The sequence below is a fragment of the Rhinolophus ferrumequinum genome, chromosome 18 (assembly GCF_004115265.2).
Source record: "Rhinolophus ferrumequinum isolate MPI-CBG mRhiFer1 chromosome 18, mRhiFer1_v1.p, whole genome shotgun sequence".
Lineage (NCBI taxonomy): Eukaryota > Metazoa > Chordata > Mammalia > Chiroptera > Rhinolophidae > Rhinolophus > Rhinolophus ferrumequinum.
In genome coordinates this window covers 16146276-16172367 of record NC_046301.1, presented here as the reverse complement: position 1 = coordinate 16172367, position 26092 = coordinate 16146276, and the positions used below count along the sequence as shown (strand labels likewise).

The 26092-nt window shown below is 43.1% G+C and overlaps 1 protein-coding gene across 2 annotated transcripts in view; it reads left to right on the top strand.

Annotated features, from left to right (window-relative positions):
• TBC1D9 (TBC1 domain family member 9) overlaps positions 1 to 20450 on the top strand; it is an 85506-nt gene extending 65056 nt beyond the window's left edge. For both annotated transcript variants that reach the window (XM_033134449.1, XM_033134448.1), the window contains 12 exons: positions 29 to 243; positions 2130 to 2247; positions 3476 to 3761; positions 4046 to 4175; positions 8285 to 8383; positions 8559 to 8627; positions 12355 to 12595; positions 14913 to 14978; positions 15781 to 15867; positions 17931 to 18005; positions 18097 to 18200; positions 19085 to 20450. In XM_033134449.1, the coding sequence (XP_032990340.1) occupies positions 29 to 243; positions 2130 to 2247; positions 3476 to 3761; positions 4046 to 4175; positions 8285 to 8383; positions 8559 to 8627; positions 12355 to 12595; positions 14913 to 14978; positions 15781 to 15867; positions 17931 to 18005; positions 18097 to 18200; positions 19085 to 19807 (2213 nt within the window). In that variant the 3' untranslated portion in view covers positions 19808 to 20450. The remainder of the gene's footprint in view (positions 1 to 28; positions 244 to 2129; positions 2248 to 3475; positions 3762 to 4045; positions 4176 to 8284; positions 8384 to 8558; positions 8628 to 12354; positions 12596 to 14912; positions 14979 to 15780; positions 15868 to 17930; positions 18006 to 18096; positions 18201 to 19084) is intronic.
• The last annotated feature ends 5642 nt before the right edge of the window (positions 20451 to 26092 follow it).

The window sequence follows — 26092 nt, the reverse complement described above, 5'->3', positions numbered from 1 at the left end:
TGTTGTGTCTGTTGGGTATGTTTCCCAGGTGCCATCAACGAGAAGGCCACGCACCCTGGGTACTACGAGGACCTGGTGGAGAAGTCCATGGGGAAGTACAACCTCGCCACCGAGGAGATCGAGAGGGACTTACACCGCTCCCTCCCGGAGCACCCAGCCTTCCAGAACGAGATGGGCATTGCCGCTCTGAGGAGAGTCTTGACAGCTTATGCTTTTCGAAATCCTAACATCGGGTACTGCCAGGTAAATGTCACAGGTAGTCTATACTAAAACATGAGGAAAATTATTCGCCAGTAAATAGAAAGAAGAAAGGCTTTATGGGTAACAGAACGATCACTCCACCAGGGCTTGTTGACGTCAGCACTGCGGACTTAATGGACTGGATAGTTCTTTGTGTGGGGCTGTCCTGTGCTTTGGGGGATGCTTAAAAGCATCCCTGTTTAATAGCATCTGCCCACTACGTTCCAGTAGAACCTCCCAGTCATGACAACCAGAATGTCTCTAGACAAATGCCACAGTTCCCCTGTGGAGCCAAATCTCCCTGGATGAGAACCGTGCACTGAGCAGAGGAGCTGAGGGCCGAGAGCGCCCTTTCTGGACCCACCACTGTCCTGCTGGGTGACCTCGGAAAGTCCCTTCTGGTCACTCTCTGGTCCACCCCCCGCCCTTCCTGGGGTAACAGGGTGCATGCCTGAGCCCCAGGCCTTTACTTTGCATCCTTCTATGCAATAATGCCCTTGACAATGTAACTTTTATATGCTATGGTTATGGCAGTACACACTAACATGAATGCTTAATTCACTATAAAAAAGTGTTGCCCACATACCAACTAAGGTTATCTCTTGCACTAGAACATATACCATGACTGGGGAAGCTCCAAGCAATGTGAGCTTTAGTTTTAGAAGCCACATATTCAGAGAGGCCTGCTCTGTCCATCCAGCTAAAAGCTAAAGCAGGATAAGTTCCTTCTCTCTTCTCTGTCTCTCTCTGTCTCTCTCTCTCTCTCTCTCTCTGTCTCTCTCTCTCTCTCTCTCTCTTTCTCTCTCTCTCTCTCTCTCCAGTTCTCCCTATACCGCATTGTTTTATCTTTTTGATAGCACTTAAATATACCAAAAAATTAATTAGTTAACCTTTACATCTTCATTCTATCTTTGACACCAATCTTTAAGCCCTTTGAGACTTGTCACCATTGTGTTCTCCACTTCCCATCCCAATTCCTAGTCCAGAGCCCATTACAAAATAGACTCTTAGAAAAACTTATCTTGACTGGATGAGGAAGGAACTAACCGTGAACACAATCGTGTCGTGTGCTAGAATTGGCCGGTTAATTCTCAAGTGGAATTTCAGTAACGATTTCACTTGGGAAAAATACTGGGTAAGACTTAAAAGAAAGAGCCTGTTAAACGAAAATCCCTTTTTTGACATTTATATAGAAGTCTGATGAACAATTACTGGTTTCTAGAAGATCAAAGAGTACAGGAGTTAGTTGACTTCTGGTATAATGGAGTTCACATTTATCTTTTGATCTTCCTCTTTTTAATTACGAAGACTATTAAAGTAGTTGATCCCTGAGTATCCTTATGAGCTATCTGATAATATCTTTTAATAAAGTAGGTCACTCTATAATTTGTCCCTGGTACTTATCACTGCCTTCCTTATCCAGGTGGAAATAATGGAAAGTGCTCTAAGTTTAAAAGACTTCCTTGTTCTCTGAGGAGAGCCTCATGTCTTGTGTACTTGGTTATAGAAGCCATTATGGTAGATTAAAAAGGATTTACATCACTGAATTAGGGATTAAAACACTGAGATTTTAGCAGGTCAAAGGCTTTGTCAAATAAACTTTGGGCAAAGTTTTTGAGTGAGGGTGTGCCTGTCTCAGTCCTTGGTGGATATGGGTGTTCCTGAAGACCCTTAGCAGTGGGGCCGGCTCAAGGATCAAGGGTTTTTACCTTTTTAGAGGGTTGTAAACAAAAGGCGTGTGTAGCTTGCAGCACCTTTAAATATTTTTTATCTGGCCTTTTACAGAAAAAGGTGGTTGGCCCCTGTGAGACTAACTCCGTAATTTCTTTAGGCTAACCAATTGCCTGTTTGTTAACATGTGTGTGATGGCATCCGTTTGATTCCTCTAGGCCATGAATATTGTCACCTCAGTGCTGCTGCTATATGCCAAGGAGGAGGAAGCTTTCTGGCTGCTGGTAGCTTTGTGTGAGCGCATGCTTCCTGATTACTACAACACCAGAGTTGTCGGTATGTGGGGACGTAGTGAACACTGGAACCCCTATCTGGTTAACGAAATGTTTCCAGAGCCACGATACCAGCTAGCACAGCACTTCCAGTCACCATTGGCCAAAAGAGTTTCAGACTACTCCAGCTTTCCCAAGTGGCAATGAGAGGGCTTCAGTCGGTACGGATTGTACACACAGGAGCCCTGTGGAAAATGGAACACACGTTGCCTGTTAAGAGAACACACATCGTGTCACTGCTGCAGAAATTCATTTAGGAAACATTTGATAAGGGTGTCACTCTGTGACATGTGACAGCTGCACCCAGCTCACCAACCATCAACTGAAAAGGGTCTGACAAAAAAAAATTATTTTGTGAAGAGAATGGAATCTGTGGAAAGCAGAAGTATTCATAAAAAAGGGGGGAGAGGTGATATCTGGAGTGGACAAGAGAGCTATAACGGTTTATCCTGAACTAAGTTTCTAAGGGATTTTTCAGAACTGGTTTCATTGCAAAAGCAAACAACGATTATGAGCATTTAAACAAATTATTGCTATTATTTCTTATTCTCCCCTCAAGTGTTTGGTAGACATTCATTTTAGCAGGACTAGCTTTGTGTTACCTTTTTTTTTCCGGCATGCTTTATGCTTCCCTCTTGTGTTCTGTCTTTATTTCTAAACTTTTGCGCCCTAATTTAATTCATTGAAAATATTCTCCAGAAATGTCAGTAAATTGATCTTGAATGTGTGGAATACAGCTGGAATACTTTGAAGCTTAAAAAGGCCATTTCAAAAAACAATATGTGGGGGCCATGCATATGAATTGATTTTTTTTAATAAGAATGTGCCAAGAAATGGAGCTAGTTAGATATACATTTCTGCCTAATCAAACATTATGTTGCTAACAAAATAACTGATTGTATGTCATGCAGTCTTTGTAAATTGACTTTCTTAACAACCTTCATAGTTGTTACATTATTGCTTTTTACGGCATGGAAAGCAGGGCAGGAAGATGCCAGGAAGGAAACCTGCAGCCAGAACTGATCTAATGACCCTACGGGGATGACACCTTGGTCTAGTAACATAGTAACTAGTAACATAGTAACTAGTAACAGCAGAACAGTTAGAGAAGGAGCAGAGTTCTGTCTCAGTGCAGTTGTGAACTGGATTGTTTTAGTTGAGCCATGTGATTGGGTGCATTAATAAGAACGTGTAGGTGGTTCACCCAGGGCCCTTTGTGTCCACTGCTGCAGGTGCACTGGTGGACCAGGGTGTCTTCGAGGAGCTGGCACGAGACTACGTCCCACAGCTGTACGACTGCATGCAGGACCTGGGCGTGATTTCCACCATCTCCCTGTCTTGGTTCCTCACACTCTTTCTCAGCGTGATGCCCTTTGAGAGTGCAGTTGTGGTTGTTGACTGTTTCTTCTATGAAGGAATCAAGGTGATATTCCAGTTGGCGCTGGCTGTGCTAGACGCAAATGTGGACAAACTGTTGAACTGCAAGGACGACGGGGAGGCCATGACCGTTTTGGGAAGGTAGTGTACTAAGGCTCCTCGAAAACCCTGTACTCTCATCTGTCTGTCTTCTTGGTTTCTCGAGTCTTAATTGGCTTGATGGTAACCATTATGCCCACTTCTCTCTGTGGCGGAGGATTTATTTTCGTATGCTTTGCCTTCAGAAGTTAAGGGAATTTAACTTTGTTCGTAAGGAAATTCCAGTCTTTCATTTTCAAATGCAGAGTTTGCAGAAAATGGGTGGAGAACCATAATGGGAGAATTGCAGACGAGACTCCCGTAACTTCTGGTCCCTCTCCTGCCAGGTATTTAGACAGCGTGACCAATAAGGACAGCACCCTGCCTCCCATTCCCCACCTGCACTCCCTGCTCAGCGATGACGTGCAGCCGTACCCTGAGGTGGACATCTTCAGACTCATCAGAACTTCCTACGAGGTGGGTCGTGTTTCCTGGCAGAGTGTCACAGCGCTCTGGGCCTGCCAGGAGGGGCTCGGCTGGAGGGGTGCCACACACTGCCGTTGATAACCCATGGGTGTGCCTGCTTCCTCTTCCCTTCTGAGAATAGCTGCCGGAGCAAATAGCTACCTGCCAGCTGACAGCTTTGAGCCGCAGAGGTGGACACTGAATGGGGCCCGTGACTTCTGCTGAGTGTAATGCCATGGAGCCAATGGCATGACAAGCTGTTGTCCTGACGTTCTTTACTATGCCCACCCTGAATCCCAATCGAATAGCGGTTCAGATTCAACGCTGGGTGGAGTGAGGAAGGATGGCTCAGAGCAGGCCTGGGGAGGCTGACCCGCACACATCAGCTCACTTCTTGTTCTCATGCCGAGTACTTAGGTCTCCTCTGACGTAGATAAGCCAATCCTCTGTAGTCCAAGACATGGAGAATACCGGACACGATTCTAGAGAAGAGCCAGGCCAAGGATTCCTCCAGAATTGCCTCGCATGGTCGGGGGAGGGGGCCTTCTGGTCCTTCATGCCCCTGGACCTGGCCTTGAATCCCAAAGTAGAGCTTCTAGGGATGAATGAACCACGGTGCCATGTGCCTCATAGCATCTGATGGTGTGTGGAGCCCCCAAGGACTCTGTGCCCGTAGCTCCTCATGGTTTCTTCACTTGCTGACCTTGGCTCTGCAGACTTTTACAGAAATGATCATTAAGAAAGGGCATGAATATTCTGCTGAGCACACTATGCCCTCTACAGATGTTTTAGGATTATAGCACTGGTGACTGTCAGCATTCCAACTCCCAACAACCTGGGTCAGGGACAAATGGTGAGGGACAAGCTGAGGTCAGAAAGTCCTTCTTAGAGTCAAGAAACTGGTGCTTTAAAAAAAATTGGTATGGATCCAGAAATCTTTTCAGAAATGATTGTCCTTAACTCATCATGGGAGAAAGACTGGTAATTTATTATTTTATTTTTTTTCATTGACACACCAGGTTTATTAAAAAACAAAGCATTTTAGTATGTTTTAGAATCATAAAAGTAATGCATGTTTGTTATTTAAAAATGTAGGAACTGTGGGAAAATATGAAGAAAAAAATATATACACTATGAGCATTTTATATTTCCCTCAAGTATGTTTTTATATTTGTAGTAAACACTTAAAAAATAAGTTCCTTATAAAAAGTGCTTTATAACATTCCTTTTCATTTAAAATATATATAAGCATTCTCTACGATATTACATATTGTTTAAAGGAATGGTTTCAATTGATTCTTAGTATTCCATTTTAATGAGGTACCAACATTTATTTAGCTGGTCCCCTTTTGTTGGACATTTACTTTACTTGCTTCCAAATTTTTGGTATTATATGGCAAACTTATATGGTATTATTAGATATATATAATATGATATATATTACATGATAAATTCGTACACAAATATCACATCTATGATTAGTTTCTTAGGAATAGATTTACAGCAATAGATCAAAAAATGTGAATGATTTCCAAGCTCTTGGCACACACTGTCCAGTTTTCACAAAGATTGTCCCAATTTATATTTCCACTAACAGAGAATGGCTGTTTCACTTTACTCTCTCCAAAACTCGTTATGATAAGGCATTTAAAAAAAAAAATCATTGCCCCAGGACTTTTGGAAAGTACCCTGTCAGAAATTTTGGATGATGATTCTTCCAGAAAAATCCAGAAAAAGAGTCCATGTGATTAAAGGCAATAGTTATTATACCTGTAGGTTGTTTTCCTAAAGACATCTCCTGAAACCTTTATTGTTAAGAGAATTCTAGACCAAAGCGATACAGCTTAGTATGTGAACACTCAGCTTTATTCTTGACAGCAGGTAAGCTAACATCATGCTGAAATCAGCAGTTGGCCCATTTTTAATGGGAAAGAGCAGAGAATGAAGATGAGACCAAGGGCTGGTTTCAATTTACATCCTGTCTGGCTGATCCCTAATGGTGGCCGTTAGGCTGCCAAATATTCTATGGCAGGACACAGCAGTTTCCTTCCTCTGCCTGGGAAAACAAGCCCTTTTATTAATATCAGAACTTACATTGCCTGGTCTTTCAATGCACAGTGATTGCTTTTCTGTTTTCTCCTCTCTGCTTAGTATCACCGCCCTGCTCATAAATTTCCAATGGCTCTCCAATCAATGCCATACAGGTCACCCTAAAGAGAAACACCACAAACTTTTGCCTATCATTTTCCCCCGCTCCTAACCATTAAATTGGTGGTTCTCAATCCTGCCGGTGCACTAAAATCACTCAAAAACATTTTAAAGCCAGTCTTTTAAAAATATAAATTCTCAGGCTCCGTTCAAGATCAGTTCAATCTGAATCTCTGGCGTGAGGCCCAGGACAGCTCTAAGCAGTTGCATCACGTGCGTCGCTTTGCGTAACCGCCACACGATCAAGACACTCGGCTGAACCATCACAGAAAACTATTTCATGTGATGCCCTTTGTAGCCACAACCAGCCTCCCTCACCCCATTCTAACCCTGGCAATCACTCATCTGTTCTCCATCTCTATAATTACATTATTTCATGATCATTACAAAAATAAAATCATGTAATATACATGTCCTTTTGAGATTTGTCATTTTTCATCCAGCACAATTTCTCTGAGGTTTATCCAAGTCACTGTATACATCAATAGTTGTTTTGTTTTCTAATTTCTGAGTAGTATTCCATAGTATGAATGCACAAAGGCACTCTTTTTAAACCTGTTTAACATACCATGTAAATGGTACCCAGATTAACACCAGCACCCCAGAAGTGCCCTGTGTCCCCTTCCTGTCACTATCCAACCAACGTTACTCCTTCTTCTGACTTTTAACGTCATAGATTAGTTTTGCTTGTTTCTGAACTTCATGTAAATGGGATTAGACAAAATTGTTCCTTTGTGGTTCTGTTTCATTTTGCTCAGCATTATGATTGTGAGATTTATCCAAATTGATGATTTTCATATTTGGATTTATCCAAATTGATGATTTTCATCATATTTTCAAATATGATGATTGCCGCATAGTAACATGTTGTGTAATAGTCCTACGATTTATTTATCCATGGCTGCTGTTGGTGTGCATTTAAGTGGTTACTTGTTTTTGGCTACTAGTGGCACTACGAATACTCTAGTACATGTCTGCATGTCTATTACTAAAAATGTATATACTTTTTTTTTGGGTGTGTACTTAGGAGAGGAATTTCTGGGTAATAGGAATATATGTGTTCAGATTTAGCTACTACCAGACAGATTTCCAAAATGGTTGTACCAATTGATACTCTGAGGAGTGGCACATGAGTCTTTTGGCTATACCATATCCTTGCCAATACTTGATATTGTCTGTCAGTTTTTCCTTTATCCTTTAAGTGTCTTTAGCCATTGCAGCCATTGCTCCCATGGGTTAAGTTTCGTACTTTAAGCAGAGTGTCTTTGTTTTTCTTTTGCACAACTAAGACACATAACATCTTACATATTCTCTTTATACCTTCAAATTGGAAGACTCATTTGGCTTCTAAAATTTAGTTCAACATACATTCAGGCAATGCTGGGTATTTTGGCGTTTGAAAAGCTCACCATGTCTGCCATCCTGAAACAAACACGGTGGGTTTCTGGACCAGGAAAAATGGTATTGAGCTAGAGATCATGGGCAGCGAGCCTGACATCAACGTTTCTTCCAACCTCCCAGTCTAATAGTTAGCTTTAGATATTTCCTTTCTCCTTGTCAAAAAAAAAAGTCTTCTTTTAAAGCATTTTTTTGTGCATATATGGCCGTTGTAGCTTTATTTAATCCCTTCTCTTCCCCTCGTGAACTATTGATTTAAGGAAGACTCATTTGGCTTTGAAATTTAGTTCAGCGGTTCAGAAGCATGAGAATTTCCTGTTATTTATTTATGGTTGTTAAATGGCTTTAAAATGAATAAAGGTAATAGAGTAAATAAAGGTAAATAAAGTCTGGGATGCCTGTTATGTGACCAGAAATTTCTCATATGTATCTCATATGTATCTCCATCAATCCTGCAGACACAGCATGTGTACTTTAGCAGATTTCTCAGAAATACCAATATTACTTCTTTTCAGAAATTTGGAACGATCCGGGCAGATCTGATTGAGCAGATGAGATTCAAACAGAGACTGAAGGTGATCCAGACACTGGAAGATACTACGAAACGGAATGTGGTAAGTGCTTTGAGAAATGGCGTGTAGCCTTCTTCCTCCCTCCTTCCCCGCACTCCTACCAGCTCATAAATTCTGGCTTGACAGACTGAAGATGATTTAAAAGAAGATGATCAGGAATTTGCCCAACAAGGCATTTTTGAGTTTCTGAAATTCATGGTGTTTATTCTTTTTATAGGTACGAACCATTGTGACAGAAACTTCCTTTACCATTGATGAGTTAGAGGAACTTTATGCTCTGTTCAAGGTGAGTTTCCAAGTAAATTCGTGTACATTCAGGGGAATAAAAGAATTCACTTTAATAATTCAGTTCTAGATTTTTCTGTTAAATCATCAAGGGATAACATGAGTCTCAACGTGCATAAATAGAAAGATAGAGCTGAGAATATAAAAATGGAATACTTAATGTGAAAAAATAAACACATTCTACTTAATGTGAAAAAATAAACATATTCTTATAACCCACTTTAGTTGATGTTTTAGCTTTCTTCCACTCCATATAATATTTTAGCTGTTTCCTTAGTTTTAAGCAAATAGAGTAGTACTTTCTAGTACTCATTAGAACATGGCAATTGATTTTAAATTCTGCCTTGTAAATTGTAATTTCCTATATTAATCTATATTAAAATGTCCTTAAAACGAGGTATTTAGCTAAAATACAAATAAAGCTGTCCAAATGGCTAAGGCAAAGCCAAATTAATTAAATTTCTGTAATTTCCATTTCGTAATTCAGCCCATACTAATCTTGTTCCTAAATAAGAAAATATTATGTTAGTAAATAAAGCAATGTAGAATTTTTTTCTTCTAGAAAAAATATTTTATTCATAACCCTCATTATCAACATCGTAAGTGAAAATGTGGCAATTGACAGGAAACAAATTTTAAAGGATGCCCGTTAGGCAGGTACCAATTTTATCATGATCTCGAATTGGGTCGCCTCCTGTGTATAGTGTCTTTTACTGCCAGCACTAAACTTGTTTGCATCGAGGACCGCAAGGATAATACAGGGAAAAACCATAAAGGCACAAACATAAAGATCCGAGTTGAACACGAATAGATCTGAGAATCAGTGAAGGTGATAGCTGGGAACGTTATCGCTAATATTCCCACTTGCCTGTTAGCTACCACTGTTTTACGTATTTTTGTTTCCCTGGTAACTAGTATAGTGTCTGTACCCAGCAGGTGTTCCAAACATGTGTTGAGTACATAGGTAAATCATGATCAATTACCAATCTAGTACACTCTGCATGCTTCTGACTGGGCGCAGAGACACGGAGGTTTCAGAGCTGGTTGGTGTTCTTTGTCAGCGCGGTGGCATGACCAACAGCGTGGACACCCATGTCCCCAGCAGCCTCCTTTCAGCACTGGAGGGTGAAGTCTCTATAGTGTACCATTTCACTCATGTTTCATCCATACATCTAAAGCCCTGTAGCTAATTGCTCCGTGTACGTTGATTGTCCATAGGGAAGGGGTCCCTCTTTGTTTCATAAAGGAAAAATACAATGATCCAGCTTGGAGCAAAAAATAATGATCCAATTGAGATCGGATTTTAAAGGGATGCTGAGGACCCGAAGAAATCTGCTTCACAGGATGGTGAGGAAGTAGGGCCAAGAGTAACTAACAGAAGCAGGCGTAGCAGCTGGAAGTAGCAAGAGCACGGATGGATAGTGGAAAAGGCTATGACATTAGAAAGAAGAGGCCAGCTTTTGGGGGTACGAGGAAAAGAAGGGCCAGGGTGGGTTGTGCAGAAGTCCCTGATCCAGAGATCGCTGAAGCCATGTCCTCTCACCTGGGCATCATGTCATTCTTGCCTGTGCACCTCCAGGTACCAGGTGTGTCATTTGTACCCTGAGGATATGCCTGAAGAAAGCAAGCTATGCTCATAAACCCTGCCTCAACTGTTTGTTGACAAACACTAGTTCCCCAAGTCTACTGAGCACCCTGAGAAAGAACCCAAGACCCTTATTGGTGTGAGGAATGGGGAAGGAGTCTCTGGTACTGTGGAACCAAGATAAAAACTTCAATTATGGACTCTTTTTCGGGTCTTTTGAATACTTCAATTGGCTTTCATTCATTTAAACAAATATTTATGGAGACATTACTATATGTCAGACACACACCCTACCAGACCTTGTGGTCCTTTAAAAGGCCAATTTCTGGGTCTTTTCCTGCAGATACAAAGGAAAGATGCAGTCGTCTTCCAAGGCTTTGGGTTAAAACTTGTTGGAAAAAATGAAAGGCTGCCACCCTGAGGCAGATTTGGTGGAAAACGTGGTCCAGGGCCCCTTTGCCCTACTTTCTTTTGAACTCTTTCCAAATTAGCCCTTCGGTCCTTTTTCAGTCTCTGGGCCCCCCCGCCCCCCCCCCCCACCCAATGATGGAGCATGGAGTCTCATCACGGAACAGGCAGATGATCTGCATGGCTTGTCTTTCCTGATGGTTGTGACACCATGAACATGCCTTTATCACATTCAGGAGGGTTCCAGAATCACTTGGGTGCTTTAGTTAAGAGGAAATGCTCTGGGTAACCTTTCTCGACTGGTGTCACTTAGGTAAAGTGGACCCCTCCCAGGGATGTGTCAACAACACACGCCCCTCAGAGAGGGTTGCTGGGCATCACCGGTGATAATTCAGGGTACAGCTCAACCCTTGCACCCCCTGGGACCTCAGCTTCTGCCTCCCTCCCCCCGGCCTCCCCACTGTCGCTTCCCTACCCTGGTGAACTTCGACAGGCCTCCTTTATTCTTCCAAGGCTGCAGAAAACCTGGTTTTGGCTGTGTTCTCCACCTTTCCTTCCTCCTCTCCTCCCTACTCCCAGTCCTCTCTTTTTTTAGGTCATTAGCTACAATTCCCCATAAACCATTGTGGTAGACATTGGTCTTATCTGCTCCTTTCTACGTGAGAGCAAAACGGAAATGCTACGCTCTCTCAACTGACTCCCTGTCCCCTTTTCAGAACCTCTGGAGAAGGGGGAGAGATCTCTTCTGAAAGTGCTGTTTTTCTATTGCAATATTTATACATGCTCGTAATGAAATACTCAGTACAATGGGGAATAAAGTAAAATCAAAGTCCCCCTTTTCATGACCTTCTCCTCACCCCCACCTACCATCCAGCGCTAGCTGTAAATGTCTGTGTGTGGAGGGGAGGGTCCTTCCAGTCCTTTTACATGTTTCATCTTTGTGGTCTTCCTAGAATGGGCAGCTGTTTCTACCAGAATCAATAAGACCTCATGAGTAAAGAGGCTGCCTTGTTTCCAAGGACAGAAACAGGTTCCAGATCCCTCACCATAGGGGCTGCTGCTCGTAATTTTTCTAGAGCTATTTTCAGATGTGTATAAAAGGAGGACCACACATTTATAGCTTGAATACTGTAAGGCTATGATGATATGTATGTGATTTTGGTGAACAAGAGGCAGGGGTTTTATGGGAAACTAAAGTAGGATCAGGAAACGCACCATCTCCTCATGATCTGCTTTGGCTAAGGGGTTGGATGACCTGTGTGGGCCACTTGACCACTGGACTTCACCTGGAGAACAAGATGCTCTCGTGGCCTAAATTACAGATCCTTTTCAGGTTAACATTCTCTTTATTTCTTTTAAATAAATAAAAAAGTGTTTATCTGTATGGCAGTTATTTCTCAGCACGTTTGGGAGTACGTGTATTAGGAGGAAGAAAATGGAGGGGGAGGATTGTTTTCTTTCTTCACCTACTCCAGTAATTGAACTGGATCTTGCATGCCCGATGTTAACTGTAGAGATGGTTGCCATGGAGCTGGTGAGGACAGTCAAGTGGAGATCGATGCAGAACAAAAAGACAGAGGGGTGCTGAGACCAGAGCAGGGCCCCCGGAGATGCACCCGGGTTGACCAGAAGCCTTTTTCCACATTTGCGATTGGGTCTTTTCTTCCTGGTGTCTGCTGTGACATAGAGGCCTCAATAACATCCTGGGTGTGTGTTTGTTTGTTTGTTTTTTTAGGCAGAGCATCTAACCAGCTGCTACTGGGGCGGGAGCAGCAATGCCCTGGACAGGCACGACCCCAGCCTGCCTTACCTCGAACAGTATCGCATTGACTTTGAGCAGTTCAAGGGGATGTTTGCTCTTCTCTTTCCCTGGGCCTGTGGAACTCACTCTGACGTGCTGGCCTCCCGCTTATTCCAGTTACTGGATGAAAATGGAGACTCTCTGATTAACTTCCGAGAGTTTGTCTCTGGACTAAGTAAGGATGTGATGTGATTGCATGAATTGGGAGGGGCTGGTGGATAACCCCGGTGGTTCAGTGCTGCCTCCAGGCGCACGGCCTCAGCAGATTGGGGTCAGAGGGCCCGGGAGTGCATTCCATGGTTTGCAAACTGATTGTAAACTCCGTTGGTTCATGGATATATTACATGATTAAAGCATCGCCTTCTACATTAGATAGTCTCCGGCACGAGTTAAAAATACATTATCAGAGAATTCGCAAGACAATAAATGCCAGCTTGAACGCTGAAACCACATATGTGGTCACTTTACAGGAGAAAAAGAAATGTTTGGGTGGATTGCTTTTCTTTGGCAAAAAGAATATATATGTTTCTATTATATATAATCCGTTTCATAAAATTTCGTAGAAACATTTTGTGATGTTTGAAATAAAGGGCTGAACAACACCACCACAGCTCGGCAGTCTCGATGGAAGCCTTTCCGCTCTACTTTGCTGGGAGGAAGGACGGTCCACCCTGAGAGCGCACACCCACACCTCACGGCAGCGAGCAGTTCCCGCCCTCAGCCTTGCTGTCGGACCTGTTCCCTGCCCTCTATTCTATTGGACTCTTGTTCCATCTATAATTGAGGAAAAAACACACGCTGTATCATAGTTGAGCTTGGCCCACTGATACGAGGTTGTGCACGTCGCAGGCGTTGTGTCAGGCTGCCGGAATGTGATAAGAAGGAAAAAAATGTTTTTATTCTAGTTGTGCCACTCTGTGACCTTGGGCCATGTACTTCAAAATGACATGTCCAAGGACAGATGAAGATGTCAGGACAGAGCCAGTAACGATCCCCAAAAAGTGCCCAGAATCTTTAAGAATAACGACTAAAAGGCTTCAAGGCCAGAGGAGCCTAATGGTTTTTAAAAAGCAAATGGGGTGTAGATGGGTCCTCTTAGGTAAGAAGAATTACTTGTATAAAGTACTCATAAATATGCTTCAAAGGGGGAACGCAGAGGAACTAGCTTTTGCTAAGTGCAGGCACTGTTCTGCTGCCTTAGAATTTGCACTTAATCCAAATGACAGCCCGTTGGGGTAACAACAGTAATGATAACTAACATTTATACTGTTTATATCATTTATATCATTTACTCTGTGCCAGGCACGGCCCTAATGCTTTCTGTGCATTTAATGCGCGTAAAGGCACACAACTACAAAGCCATAGTTTGAACCCAGACCCCCCTGGAGGCACAGTTTGTGTCATTACTATTCTGCTTCATTACTTACCTGCTCGCGTTTGTTATCTCTGTTTTCAGTTAGAGGGATGGAAGCTCAGAAAAGTTAAGTAACCCTTTGAGGTCACATAAGGACTGTGAACATTTTCTTCCCCCAAAATGACATAGGCATGTAGACAAAAGTTTTACACTCTATGGTGTCTGTAAAGCTGAGTCTGCAGATTAAGGGTCCTGAGATGAAAGTAAACATCACAGAAGAACTGTCGGTGTTTAGAGAATATGTCAGTGGAATGAGATGCCTTTGGTTGTCATGAGCTCCGTGTCCCCGACAATGTTCGAGCAGATTCCTACCGTGTGGCTGTGTGGGATCCCTACGCTAAGTGGGAGGTTGGACAAGATAATCCCCGATGTCTCTACCAGCTCAGATTCTATAATTCCTCTTTTTCTTCTTTTTCCAAATCTAACTGATCTTCAAGTAGGTGCTCTGAGAACAGATACGTACAAAGGATTTTCTGATTCCTGATATACATACGGACGTTAAAGGAAAAAGGAACATGATTCTTTTGATTGAAGTTATGGTGATATAATGGCAGGTTAGAATAAGTTAAAATGAAGAAACATTTAGGAGAACTCAAAACAACGAAAGGATTTCTAAAATGAGTAATTTGAAGCAATCTCAAATATATTTTGAGATTATTTCTGAACTCTAACAGCTATTTGGGGCGTTGAGGTTTATTCACATGATCTTTCTAATTAATAACAGTGTATTATGTGCCAGGCACTATTCTCATGACGTATACATATTAACACATTGAGTTCTCACAGGTCATGGGTCCTGATATTGAGACCACTGGTAGAATCTTTCACTTATCATCCTGCCTTACATAGGGGAAATTGAGTTACAGCAAGGCCGACTCTCCCATGGTCACAGAGTTAAGTACGAAGGATTTGAAACCAGGAATCCAGAGCTCTTAACCCACATATGCCCTGGCCAGGCCTTCTGTCACCTGGTGTCTTGGTTTCAATTTGTAAAAAGTAGACTTCTCGGGAATGCTAAGCCCGGATGGGTTCCTAGCACACACAATGCATTTCACATTGGTACTTCTGTGACTTCTAGGTGCCGCATGCCATGGGGACCTCACAGAGAAGCTCAAACTCCTGTACAAAATGCACGTCTTGCCTGGTAAGTGAGCTGCCCAGAGCAGCGGCACATGCTCCTGTAACCATGACCTGGCTTGAAATCTCTCAGTCTCTCTCTCTCTCTTTGGTGTGACCTGATGGCCTCTTTTTGACATACAAAATTGCCCATTGGTTGCTAATAATGAACAGAATAATGACTCTACATGAGTTCCTGAGTCAGCCTGTGCCTGAGTCTATGGTCGTGTACCTGTCTGAACTATGAGTTGTGTCAAAAGCAAAGAGCAGGCTTCTGCAAAAGAAAGAATAACTAGCATTTGGTGACACATGGGATTCCAGGATGGTGAGAGAGAGAGGAGAATAGGAGACTCTCAGATTCTGAGTCTAGGGGGGAGTTCTACCACTGCCAGAAACAAGAGAAATGGTGAGGATGTAAGTTAAGTTTTAAATAAGGCTAGCTTCCAGCTGGGATATATCTAACAAATACAAAAAAAAAACACCCAACAACAAAACAAAAACACGGGATTGGCACTAGGATAGAGATAGGGTAACACTATAGATTTGGGAATTATCTTTATAGTGTACAAGTTTCTAAAATTTGGTTCATAAAGCATCATTCCACCGGATTTAGGAAAACGTAAAGTGACACTTTGGTGCGGGGTCATTAAGAAGGAGGGTGGAATTAGAAATGGAGTGTGCCCCTCCCCCAGTAAGGGTTTTGAGGCAGTAGGCATTGGATTTGTAACTTTAGCTTCTCATCTTCGCCTGTCATTCCTTTAACAAGTAAAATATACTTTCATGAGTCCTGGCCCAGCCAATACGCAAATTCTCTTTCCTCCCCTTTCTAGAGCCATCTTCTGATCAAGATGAGCCAGATTCTGCCTTTGAAGCAACTCAGTACTTCTTTGAAGATATCACCCCAGAATGCACACATGGTAAGTGACTTTCCTCCCCAGAGGTACTATATTTCTTTTCCACAGAGCCCCCCGTTATTGGAAAACGTTGCCTCCATAGCTAGTCGGTCAAAGAAGTATATGGATACAGTTGCCTAATATGTTACTTCACAAATTTTTGAAGCTGGGCGGCAATTACTGGGAGCAGGTACTTCTGCCAACTGAAGGAACCACGGCTATCGTGTCCCACTGGCTTAGAAAGAAACATCCTGCCCAGCTATATACTTGGCCGCCCTCTCCCTGCTAGGGTCAGGCTCATTAAGAATGTCATCCTGTCGTTACGCTGCTCTCCACAGTCGGCTCCAGCACTTGTATCAGAGAGCATTCTCTTACATGGCTCTGCTCTGTAACAGCGGGCAGCAAACTTCCACCCATCGGCCAAATCCCGCTCTCTGCCTGTTTATACAGTCTGTGCACCCAGAATGGCTTTTACATTTTTAAGTATCATTTCTTAAATGAAAAGTAAAATAATATTTCATGCCAGGGGAAAATTATATCAAATCAAAACTTGAGTGCTTATAAATAAAGTTGTATTGGAACACAGCCAAGCTGTTACTTGTTGATGTACATTGTGTATGGCTGCTTTCCTGCTACAGTGGTAGGACTGGGGGTTGAGACAGAGACTGTATGGCCTGCAAAGCCTAAAATATTTACTCTCTGGCCCTTCACAGAAAGAGTTTGCTCACCCTTGTTCTGTGTGGTTGTTAGGTCTACATAGACGTGATCCAACTCATTGTGTGTATATCCAGGTGTATATATTGTGTGTATCTCTAGGTGTGCTGCTTTCTTGTGTCTGTATGATCTAAGCAACGTCTCAGCTTGTGACTGCACTGGCTTATCTACCCATCGTCAGGGCAGCTTCATGGCTTCACCTAAGTCTGGAAGTAAACATGGGTTGCTCCTGGGTCCTTTTGCCTCTTAACTCTTGCCACCCCCAAACACGTACAGCTTAGACCTCCTTTTAAACTGCGAGCACCTAAGCGACTGAGTAGAGAGGAGTGAGCCAGACCCAGTCTTACCATTATTGGCAACAAATTGAGGGTCGGAGCTTGGGACAGAATCTTAGCTCTGGGTATTGTTACGTAGGTGACCTCAGGCAGGTTCCCGCGTCTTTGGGCCTTCAGTTTCCTTTTGTGGGAAATGGAGATGATAGCTGTCATTTTGTGTGTAGTAAGGATTTAATGAGATACTGCAGTAAGGCTCTTAGCATGGTGCCTTAGCACATCCTACAATATTCTCAACATCATTAGCAATCGTATTTTAGCTGCAAAATGTTAGCCGTGTCTTTCTTAGCGGCCACTCATTTCAGCAAAGGATTCACTTGTTCAGAATGCTTCAGGAATGCCAACAGCATTTAATAATCATTAAAATATGCTTTTTAAAAATTTTTTTTCTAATTCCATAAGTTCTGTTGCTTTGTGTTGAAAATTTAAAAATATAGATATTTTTGAAATGCCAGATTATAATTCTGAAGGAATTTTGTAGCATGTAACATTCGTTTTCTTTTATCAACATAGATTTTAATTTCCTTTCAGAAAGTGAGTTTTTGATCTTTTGTGGGGCCTGACAGAAAAATCAATCTCATGTATGCAAAGTTAAGATGACAATATAAAAAGGGGGAGGGAAATCAACATTGACTGGTGCAAGCACTACTATTTTTTTAAGTACTGAAGATGATGTGACATCATCTCTTTATTTCCTGATTATACACTAAATAAACCCCACTTGTGACAAAGAATTCTGGGGGGAATTATTTCTTCACCTAGAAAAAGGCTTGTCAGATAAAATATGGGACTGCCAGTATAATTGGATTTCAAATAAGCAAAAAATAATTTGCTTAGCATAAGTATGTCCCATGCACTATTTGGGACACACTTATACTAAAAAATGATTTGTTGTTGATCTTAAATTCAAATTTAACTCAGTGTGCTGGGGTTTTGCTTGTTTTTTGTTTTTTTTGCTAAATCAGGCAACCCTACCAAATGCTAAATCTATGGGTTTATTCCATAACACTCTACTTTTTTCTTCTGAATATTTCTTGGTAGTAGTTGGACTGGATAGCAGAAGCAAGCACAGCTCAGATGACGGCTTCGTTACCGTGAGTCTGAAGCCCGACAGAGGTACAGATTCTTCTATTATGTTTTCCTTCCTGCTGGTTGGACACTGGTTTCTTGACCTTTGAACACTAATTTCTTAATATTTGGGTTTTAGGGAAGAGGGCAAATTCTCAAGAAAACCGTAATTATCTGAGACTCTGGAATCCAGAAAATAGGTCAAAATCAAAGAATGCAAAGGATTTACCCAAACTGAATCAGGTAAGTGCCCAGGAGTTCATTCCTTTCAAACCTTGAAGCTGTTTTCTTCTAGTCAGAGATAAATGTAGCATAAATACCCCGCAAAGATAATGGTAGCTTGGGGCATTTAGTATCTGTTTGCATCTATTTTGTGCATCAAAAATATGCTTGGCTGTGAGAAAATGACCTCCTCAAAGAAGAGGTGAATCACGAAATATTCAGTTTAGAGTATACACATTTCATCCCAATCGTTAAAAATATCCTCATATACTCAGATACTGCGCTGTTTTCAAATCATTGTGCTCAGCTATGAAAACGTCTGACATATTTTTCCATAAAAAGCTGAAATGTAATGAGGGAGATAAAACAGCATAAATAATTATAACACAGGATGGAGATGCTGACTTTCCTAATGGCAAACTGATCAATCATCTGGGTGGGCGTGGGGGTGGGCGTAGAAGGCATTTCTTCTGTCCAGGGTCACCAGCAGATGTGTCACAGGAGAGGGGCTCTGAGCTAACCTTGGAAAAGGTGAGCTGCGTACTGAAGTGTGGAGATGTTAAATGAGATGAGGTCTGGATTTACTTAAGGTAACTGAACAAAGGATAAAAGCGTTCCTGCAGCAACTGTGGAACAGTCATTCTTGCCTCTAGGGGATGGGTACCTGAAGGTTCTTTATTTCATTCTTTCTACTTTCACGGATGTTGGAAATATTTCAAATTAAAAAAAAAAAAAATGCAACCATCCATAAGGAGACTTCAAATAACACATCAGCCCACGCTGTATCTAGTAGGGCTTTCCCCGGATCTTTAGTCGTCCTCAGAGGAAATGTCTCTGCGCTCAGTGCCGCCTTTGCTCCCCAGGAGATGGTGACATTCTTTGTGTTTTTCCCAATCACTTTTCAGGGGCAGTTTATTGAGCTGTGTAAGACAATGTATAACATGTTCAGCGAGGACCCCAACGAGCAGGAGCTGTACCACGCCACGGCCGCGGTGACCAGCCTCCTGCTGGAGATCGGGGAAGTGGGCAAGCTGTTCGTCACGCAGCCTGCGAAGGACAGCGGCAGCGGGGGCAGCGGGCTGCCCTGCAACCGGGGCATCCCGGGCGTGCTCTTCCCCAAGAAAGGGCCCGGCCAGCCGTACGGGGTGGAGTCCGCGGAGCCCCACCCGGCCAGCTTGGCGGGCGACAGCGAGGAACACTCCCTGGGGGGGCAGATGGAGGACATAAAGCTGGAGGACTCCTCCCCGCGGGACAACGGGGCCTGCTCCTCCATGCTGATCTCCGACGACGACACCAAGGACGACAGCTCCATGTCGTCCTACTCGGTGCTGAGTGCCGGCTCCCACGAGGAGGACAAGCTGCAGTGCGAGGACATCAGCGAGGACACCGTCCTGGTGCGCAGCGGCCAAGGCACCGCGTCGCTGCCTCGGAGCACCAGCCTCGACCGGGACTGGACCATCACCTTCGAGCAGTTCCTGGCCTCGCTCCTCACGGAGCCCGCCCTGGTCAAGTACTTTGACAAGCCCGTGTGCATGATGGCCAGGATCACCAGCGCGAAGAACATCCGGATGATGGGCAAGGCCCTCCCCTCGGCCAGTGACTACGAGATCTCCGCCATGTCGGGCTGACAGCGCCCTCAAGGGGCTGGGGCAGGCGGCGGACGGGGGCTTTTTTATGTTGTGTTGGGGTTTCTTTCTTTCTTTTAAATTAAATATTTATTAGTACCTGGCTTGAAGCCTAGTGTTTTCATAATATAATACAGTGAAAACTGCTGGAGAAATATTTCAAGACCTCGCTGAAGGTACAGTCCACTCTCTTGTTTGGGGACGGGAGGGTTTACCAGAATACAGTTTATTCAGTGAATTCCAACAAAGATGAACCTGTCCGTGATATGTGTGTATTATGACTTCTTGATCTTGCTGTATACATGGTTTAAAAAAACAAACAAACAGAAAACAGTGCTGTTTTAATGCCAAATAAAGCAGCAGCCATTTGTGTATTTGGGCTTTTTAAACAAAAATCAGAGCTGGAAGGAAAAGGAAATGTTCTTAAATGGAATGGGTGTTGTCAGCTGGGGTAAATCCTAGACCACTTTGGGGAGCATTAAAAATATTTTTTAAGATTTGAAATATATTTCATAAAAGTCCTTTATTCAAAAATCATATTCAACAGATATTCTCCTCTAAGGGGAAAGAAAACATTTGAGATTCTAAACAATTATGAAAGTGTGATTTTTATGTGATGCCAGAATAACACTTCTATTTGGTCAATTCGCATTAGAAACTGGTTCTGATTATTTATGTCAGCTGCGGGAATTCAGTGAAAATGAATAAATAGCCTTTTGTTACAGAGAATCTGAAAGTGGCAACAAAGATGACAGAAGGCTCAGGATTTTTTGGGGGGGTGGAAGGGAAGGAGAGAATCAAAGTACTGATGCTTCTGATACTGGATTTTCAGCTTCTTGTTACTCATTGCAAATAAAGCAAAAAATAAACGTTACCATTTCCATACTCTCCATAGATTCAAGAAATTATACCATGTATCCCATACGACCATCTTTCTGGTTAAAGCAATGTAATGTAGAGACAATGTAAACTGAAAAAAATAAAACCCTGCTAGATAACATAACTGAATGTTTTAAAGCAGAACTTGTCACTTTATATAAAAGAATCGTATGCTCTATCTATTTCCTGAATGGATGTGGGAATGAGAACTAGCACACCTGCACTTTGGAGTCCTGCTTCTTTTTTATTACTGTTATCATTTTGTCTTGTACAGATGTTGGGAGATTTTTTCTCTTATTGTTGAATTCATAATCATGGTCACATTTCTTTTGCCTCTTCAGAATATTCCTTTCGATGCATTCCTGTATTATATACATTGTGTCCTTTTTGTGTTTTTAGCTGTTGCTCCCGTTTTTTATTTTGTTTACAGAATGATTTTTAAACTGTCAAATGAAGTAGTGTTAACCTCAAATAGGATAAATGTGAACAAATAAAATACATCAGATACTCATATGGTTTTTATCTCAGTGCTTCAGTTCCTGCCTAAGGCAATACCATGATTCTTTTGACACCTTTGTGGGGGAAATTATATTAGGCAACCGTTTTTTGAGATAAAAAATACAATATGTAGTGATGTATGTATGAATATATTTAAAACAAGGGAACTTTTATCAGTTATGCAAGTATTTAACTTCCCCTACATAAGTGATTAAAGGGTAAAAATCCCCATTTCATCCTTACTGGTATACCATATGTAATACCACTTGGTATGTATTTAATTGAGTGACTAGTTATTAATTTGACTTAACTCTAAAATTGTTACACATTATTTTAACATGAGTTTCCTTCTTTAAAGTCACTTAAAAGATGCTTCAAGAAATAATTCTGTTAAAATCTGATACTCTTACCCACCTCAACCTTGCCAAAATCAAAGATGGGTTTGGAATAAGTCTGTGTTTAAATACGTAGCCCTAGATAAATTAGAGGAGCCAGAATTTTTCACTGTCCTGGAGAAAGGGACTCTAACTCTGAAAGCGTATGTCTCTCCTCATGCTGTCGTAATATTGTCCTTATTTGTTGAAGCACGTCACAGTGCCTTCCATCACAGCAGCGATATACTCCATAATGGCATGTTTCAGTCTGCATTGCATCCCAAGGCTGCCTGTGGAGGAGCCCTGAGTCTCTGAGTTGATTATTTCCGGCTTAGGCTATGAGACAGACAGCCTCATTCCTCCTCAGCCTCCAGAGGCAGGCAGTACATTTCCAAGAGCATTTTCTGAAAATAAAAGATTAAAGTTCCCGTCTAGTCTTTAATGGTTGCAGTAGCTCTTTTTAGTATCTCCGTGGATTGATTATTCTCTTCGATGTCAACGTATGGTGATTTACCGTCTTCTCTGAACAGTCCCTTTCGATTTAGCTCTGTGATGATACACCTCCCGAGCTAACAGTCATTGCACCACCACAGATGGCGGGCTCAAAGTCTCTATCCTGAGATACTTGAACTGGCAAACCCGTGAGCTCCCCGCTCCAGAGCACTGGGTGGACATCAGCCTCTGTGGAGCTTTCAGATATGACAACTCAAAAGAGAAGGCTACCGCTAGGGGAAAGGAAGAAACCATTTAGAGCCTGGATGCTAGGGAAGTGAGTGTGCCAGCAAAAGAGATCCAACCACGCCATTCCATCCAGCATGTGTCAAGTGTGGTTGGGAGTAGAAGGGGGGTAAACTGTGGAAGTGCCACAGAGTGGCCGTGGGCAGTGAGACGGCTCATGCCCACAATCCCTCAACCCCACCCGTAGGCAGGGAACCTGGCAGCCAGGCAGAGGGCAGCTCCCACAGCACGCTCCTGTCACGGCAAGTAGGGGGGTGGCTACGTTTCTCCCTTCCTGTCCCAGAGACTGAGCAGCCTCCCAGTCTCAGGGGAGTAGCCTGGGCCTGGTCCCGACTGAAGCTTTGTCTGGGGGCCTAAGCTGAAAGCACCTTTAGGTGTTGGATCTAACAGTGAAATCTGGGAGTACTGGCGGCTGCCTCATCTCTCCTGCCTCCAACCAAGGGCTCCTCTGATTGTGTCTTCAGCACCTATCCTGAAAGACGGCTCTTTTGTTACAGCATCGACTTCTAATCTGTAAAGAATTGCAATTGATGCGGAGAGTACAAATCATTTCGCACTATTTTCTGCTTTCAAATGACTCATCTACATAATGTTTAGAGCCTTGTGCCTTTTGTTGAACATATTCTTGACAGCTAATTCTTTAAAAGGAAAGCTTAGGGAGCCAGACAAAGGAATGTATAGATAAGCACAGAGTGCGCATAGACTGCGAGGGTTAGGACCAGCTTCCTGGGTGTGTGCTTTGGGGATATGACGGGCTGCCTGCAGCTGGGAGCCACACTGGAGATTATTAGGGCTTCCTGGATTCACAACTACTTCCTCTCCTCACCCTTCACAGAGAGGCCAGAACTCTGCAAACCTACATCCTGTAGCTCTTAGAATACCTCAAGGGCAAAATGTCAGCTAGACTGGTGCTTCATCCCTAACTCTGGGCTGGAGATGATATTGTGACCTCAAGAATAGGTCTAGTGAAAAATAAGACCAAAAAAAAAAAGTCATCTAGTGATTCACTTATTTACTGAATATCCACAACCTACTATGTGCCAGATGCTGTTTCAGGCACTCGCGGTACACCAGCAAATGACAGATTAAAAACCCCTGTCCTTAAGAGACGTTTACATTCCGGTAAGGGAGACAGACTATAAGCAAGATGCAGATCATATATGTTATGTTGGTGATGCGTGCAATAAAAAGATGAAGCAGGAAGCAGGATTTGAAACACGGGTGATGAGGGAAGACCTCACAGAGGTGACTTTTGAGTAAAAGCTGAGGGAGTGAGTGAGCCACATAGATATATGAGGGAAGAGCTTTTCAGATAAAAGGAGCCGCAGGTACAAATGCCCTGAGGTGGGAGGGTGCCTGGCAAGTTTGAGGAAGGACTGAGCCCAGGGAAGGTACTAAAGAGAGAGGGAACAGGGAACCAGATCACACAGGATTTAGGAGGTTGATGAAAAGACTGGCGTAGAGCTCTGAGATGGAGAGCCACTAAAGGGTTCGCAGCAGGGGAGAGACATGATCCGGCCTAGCTTTTGAAAATAATTCGGACCCCTCTAATTCTCATTACAGGTAGAAGCACAAGGATAGAAACAGGCAGACCAGTTAGGAGGTGACTGCAGTAACTCAAGGTCGTGACTTTTCCTCCATCCTCACTCCTCAGGCCGGGTCCTAGACCAGGGACTCATCCACCGTATCCTAATGGGCCACGCAGACACAGGACAGGTCGGACTCAAATGGAGGGGGGCTAGACCGTATCTCTCAGTGACATGCAGGTCAAAGAACTTGCGTCCTCCTTTATTCTGTCCCATCTACCGGCCTTCTGGGTTTTCCTGAGCCCTCTCCAATACTCACTAAAGAGTTAGCATCCCCCTTACAGCTTTCCTCTCTGCCTCAATGTTTGCGACCATTCAGGGAACTCAGCATCTATACGGAGAATCCAACAAACACTCCGACCTCGATTTCTGTGACTTTCCATCCCCTGCTGTGCCTCAGAAATATGAACCTCCTCACTGCCCAGCTCTGTCACTCTCACTACATGTGCTCATGGTACTTCTGGTCCCCTGTTAATCTCAACTCCATTTTCTCCGTTAAACGCCATTAATCTCAACTCCATTTCCCCTGATCTTGTGTGGCTGCCATCTGTGGTGGCCACTCATTAATCCCCGAATCATGAATCATTGCAAACATCTGCCTCCTTCCATCACGTCTGGGCTGCTGTTCACACGAATCTCATCAACAGCCAGTGCTTTCTTCTTACACACCTTCCCCAACGTGTTAACACTCTTTCAATTTTTACTAATCTGACAGATGAAAGGTGAGACTTCCTTTTACTTTGAATTTCTCTCGTAGTAGGGAGGTTGAATTTTTTGTTGTTGAAATGTTTACTGACCCTTTAGATTTCTTTTGCTTTGCCTTCTAACTTTAGTTCTACCATAGTGTGTAATTTTCATGAGACCTTTTCATATATGGCTTCCATTTTTTGTTTTTCTAGTTAAATGCCACCCAATATGGCAAAAATAAAAGAATAAAATGAAAGAGAACAAGGAGGTTATTAAGCATAACGGATTGCTCCCACCCTCACTGAAGACTAATGGCCCAAGTGGAAGATGTATTTTTAAATAATATTCTTCATAGCCACTTGTATTTGCCGCAGAGCAGACCTGATGCAAAGCCTCCACGTACACCTACCTGTTCAGTCGCATCCCAGACTCCAATTAATATCGATTCTATTGTACCCCACTAGGGGGCTGTGTTGAGCTGAAGACCTTCCCTGTGACTGAATTTGAGCGCCCCATTCAATACATTCTGGGTAAAGATTTCCTTCTTGAAGTCAATACTAAAAGGATACATTCCTCCATCATGCTCCAGACAATTGGGGCAGAAAAGGAGGGCAGAGCTTTGAATTCAAGGGTAACTAAAATAAAGAGCTTGACAGAAGCATCTGCTTCAGATAGCACTCAGCAGAGACACTGCACTTTATTCTATTACAAATGTGGGAAGCCGAAGGATCCAAGGAAGAATAACTGGAAGATGGATTGGATGATGTCCTTCATGACGAAACATTACCTTACATTAAATATTTCCACAGGATTTTACTTCTGCTGAAAAGGTCATTTCCCTTAGGTTCATGTCCTTAAGCTGGCAAAATTTCCCTCCACCGCCCTGCCAATGCCCTGTTTCTGCCAGTGCCAGCCCATCTCACAGGGCTCAGAGCACCATCCGCCACAGCTCACACACATCTGGCACCTCCCACCAGGGCTCCCGCCGGCACACAGGTGACTCCCTGGTGGCCTCCCTGACAGTCAGAAGCTCTTGACAGTGGATGGAGGCCAGTTTTCTCTACTCCCTCCATAGTCATGCCCCAAAGCATGATGCAAATCAGATCGCCCTTCAACCTTAGAAAGATCTACTTCTCCAAGGGCACTTTATTCTATTGGGTACTTTTTATTTTTCTCTGCAAAGGAGCCAACCTCAGCTGCTCTTTTAAAAGCTACAATCATGCCATTTTGTCTATTTTGCCCTGCTCCATCATGCAGGTGGCTGAACTAAAATCCATCTTACTCCGATTGTTAGGGCTTCCTCTTTCCCAGACACTCGGTACCAATAGCTCCCCGCACAGGGGCTGCAGGGGGTCTTCACAGTCCGTGCACAGGCTGAGAAGGCCTTTTGGCACGTCTCTGACTTCCACGAACGGTTGGAAATAGGCCAACAGTGTTTGAAGCAATAGCCCCAGACATCACAAAGAACACTTCCAACATAACCTCAGTTAGCCTTTGCTCCTTCCCCCACTGTCTGGGTCACATTC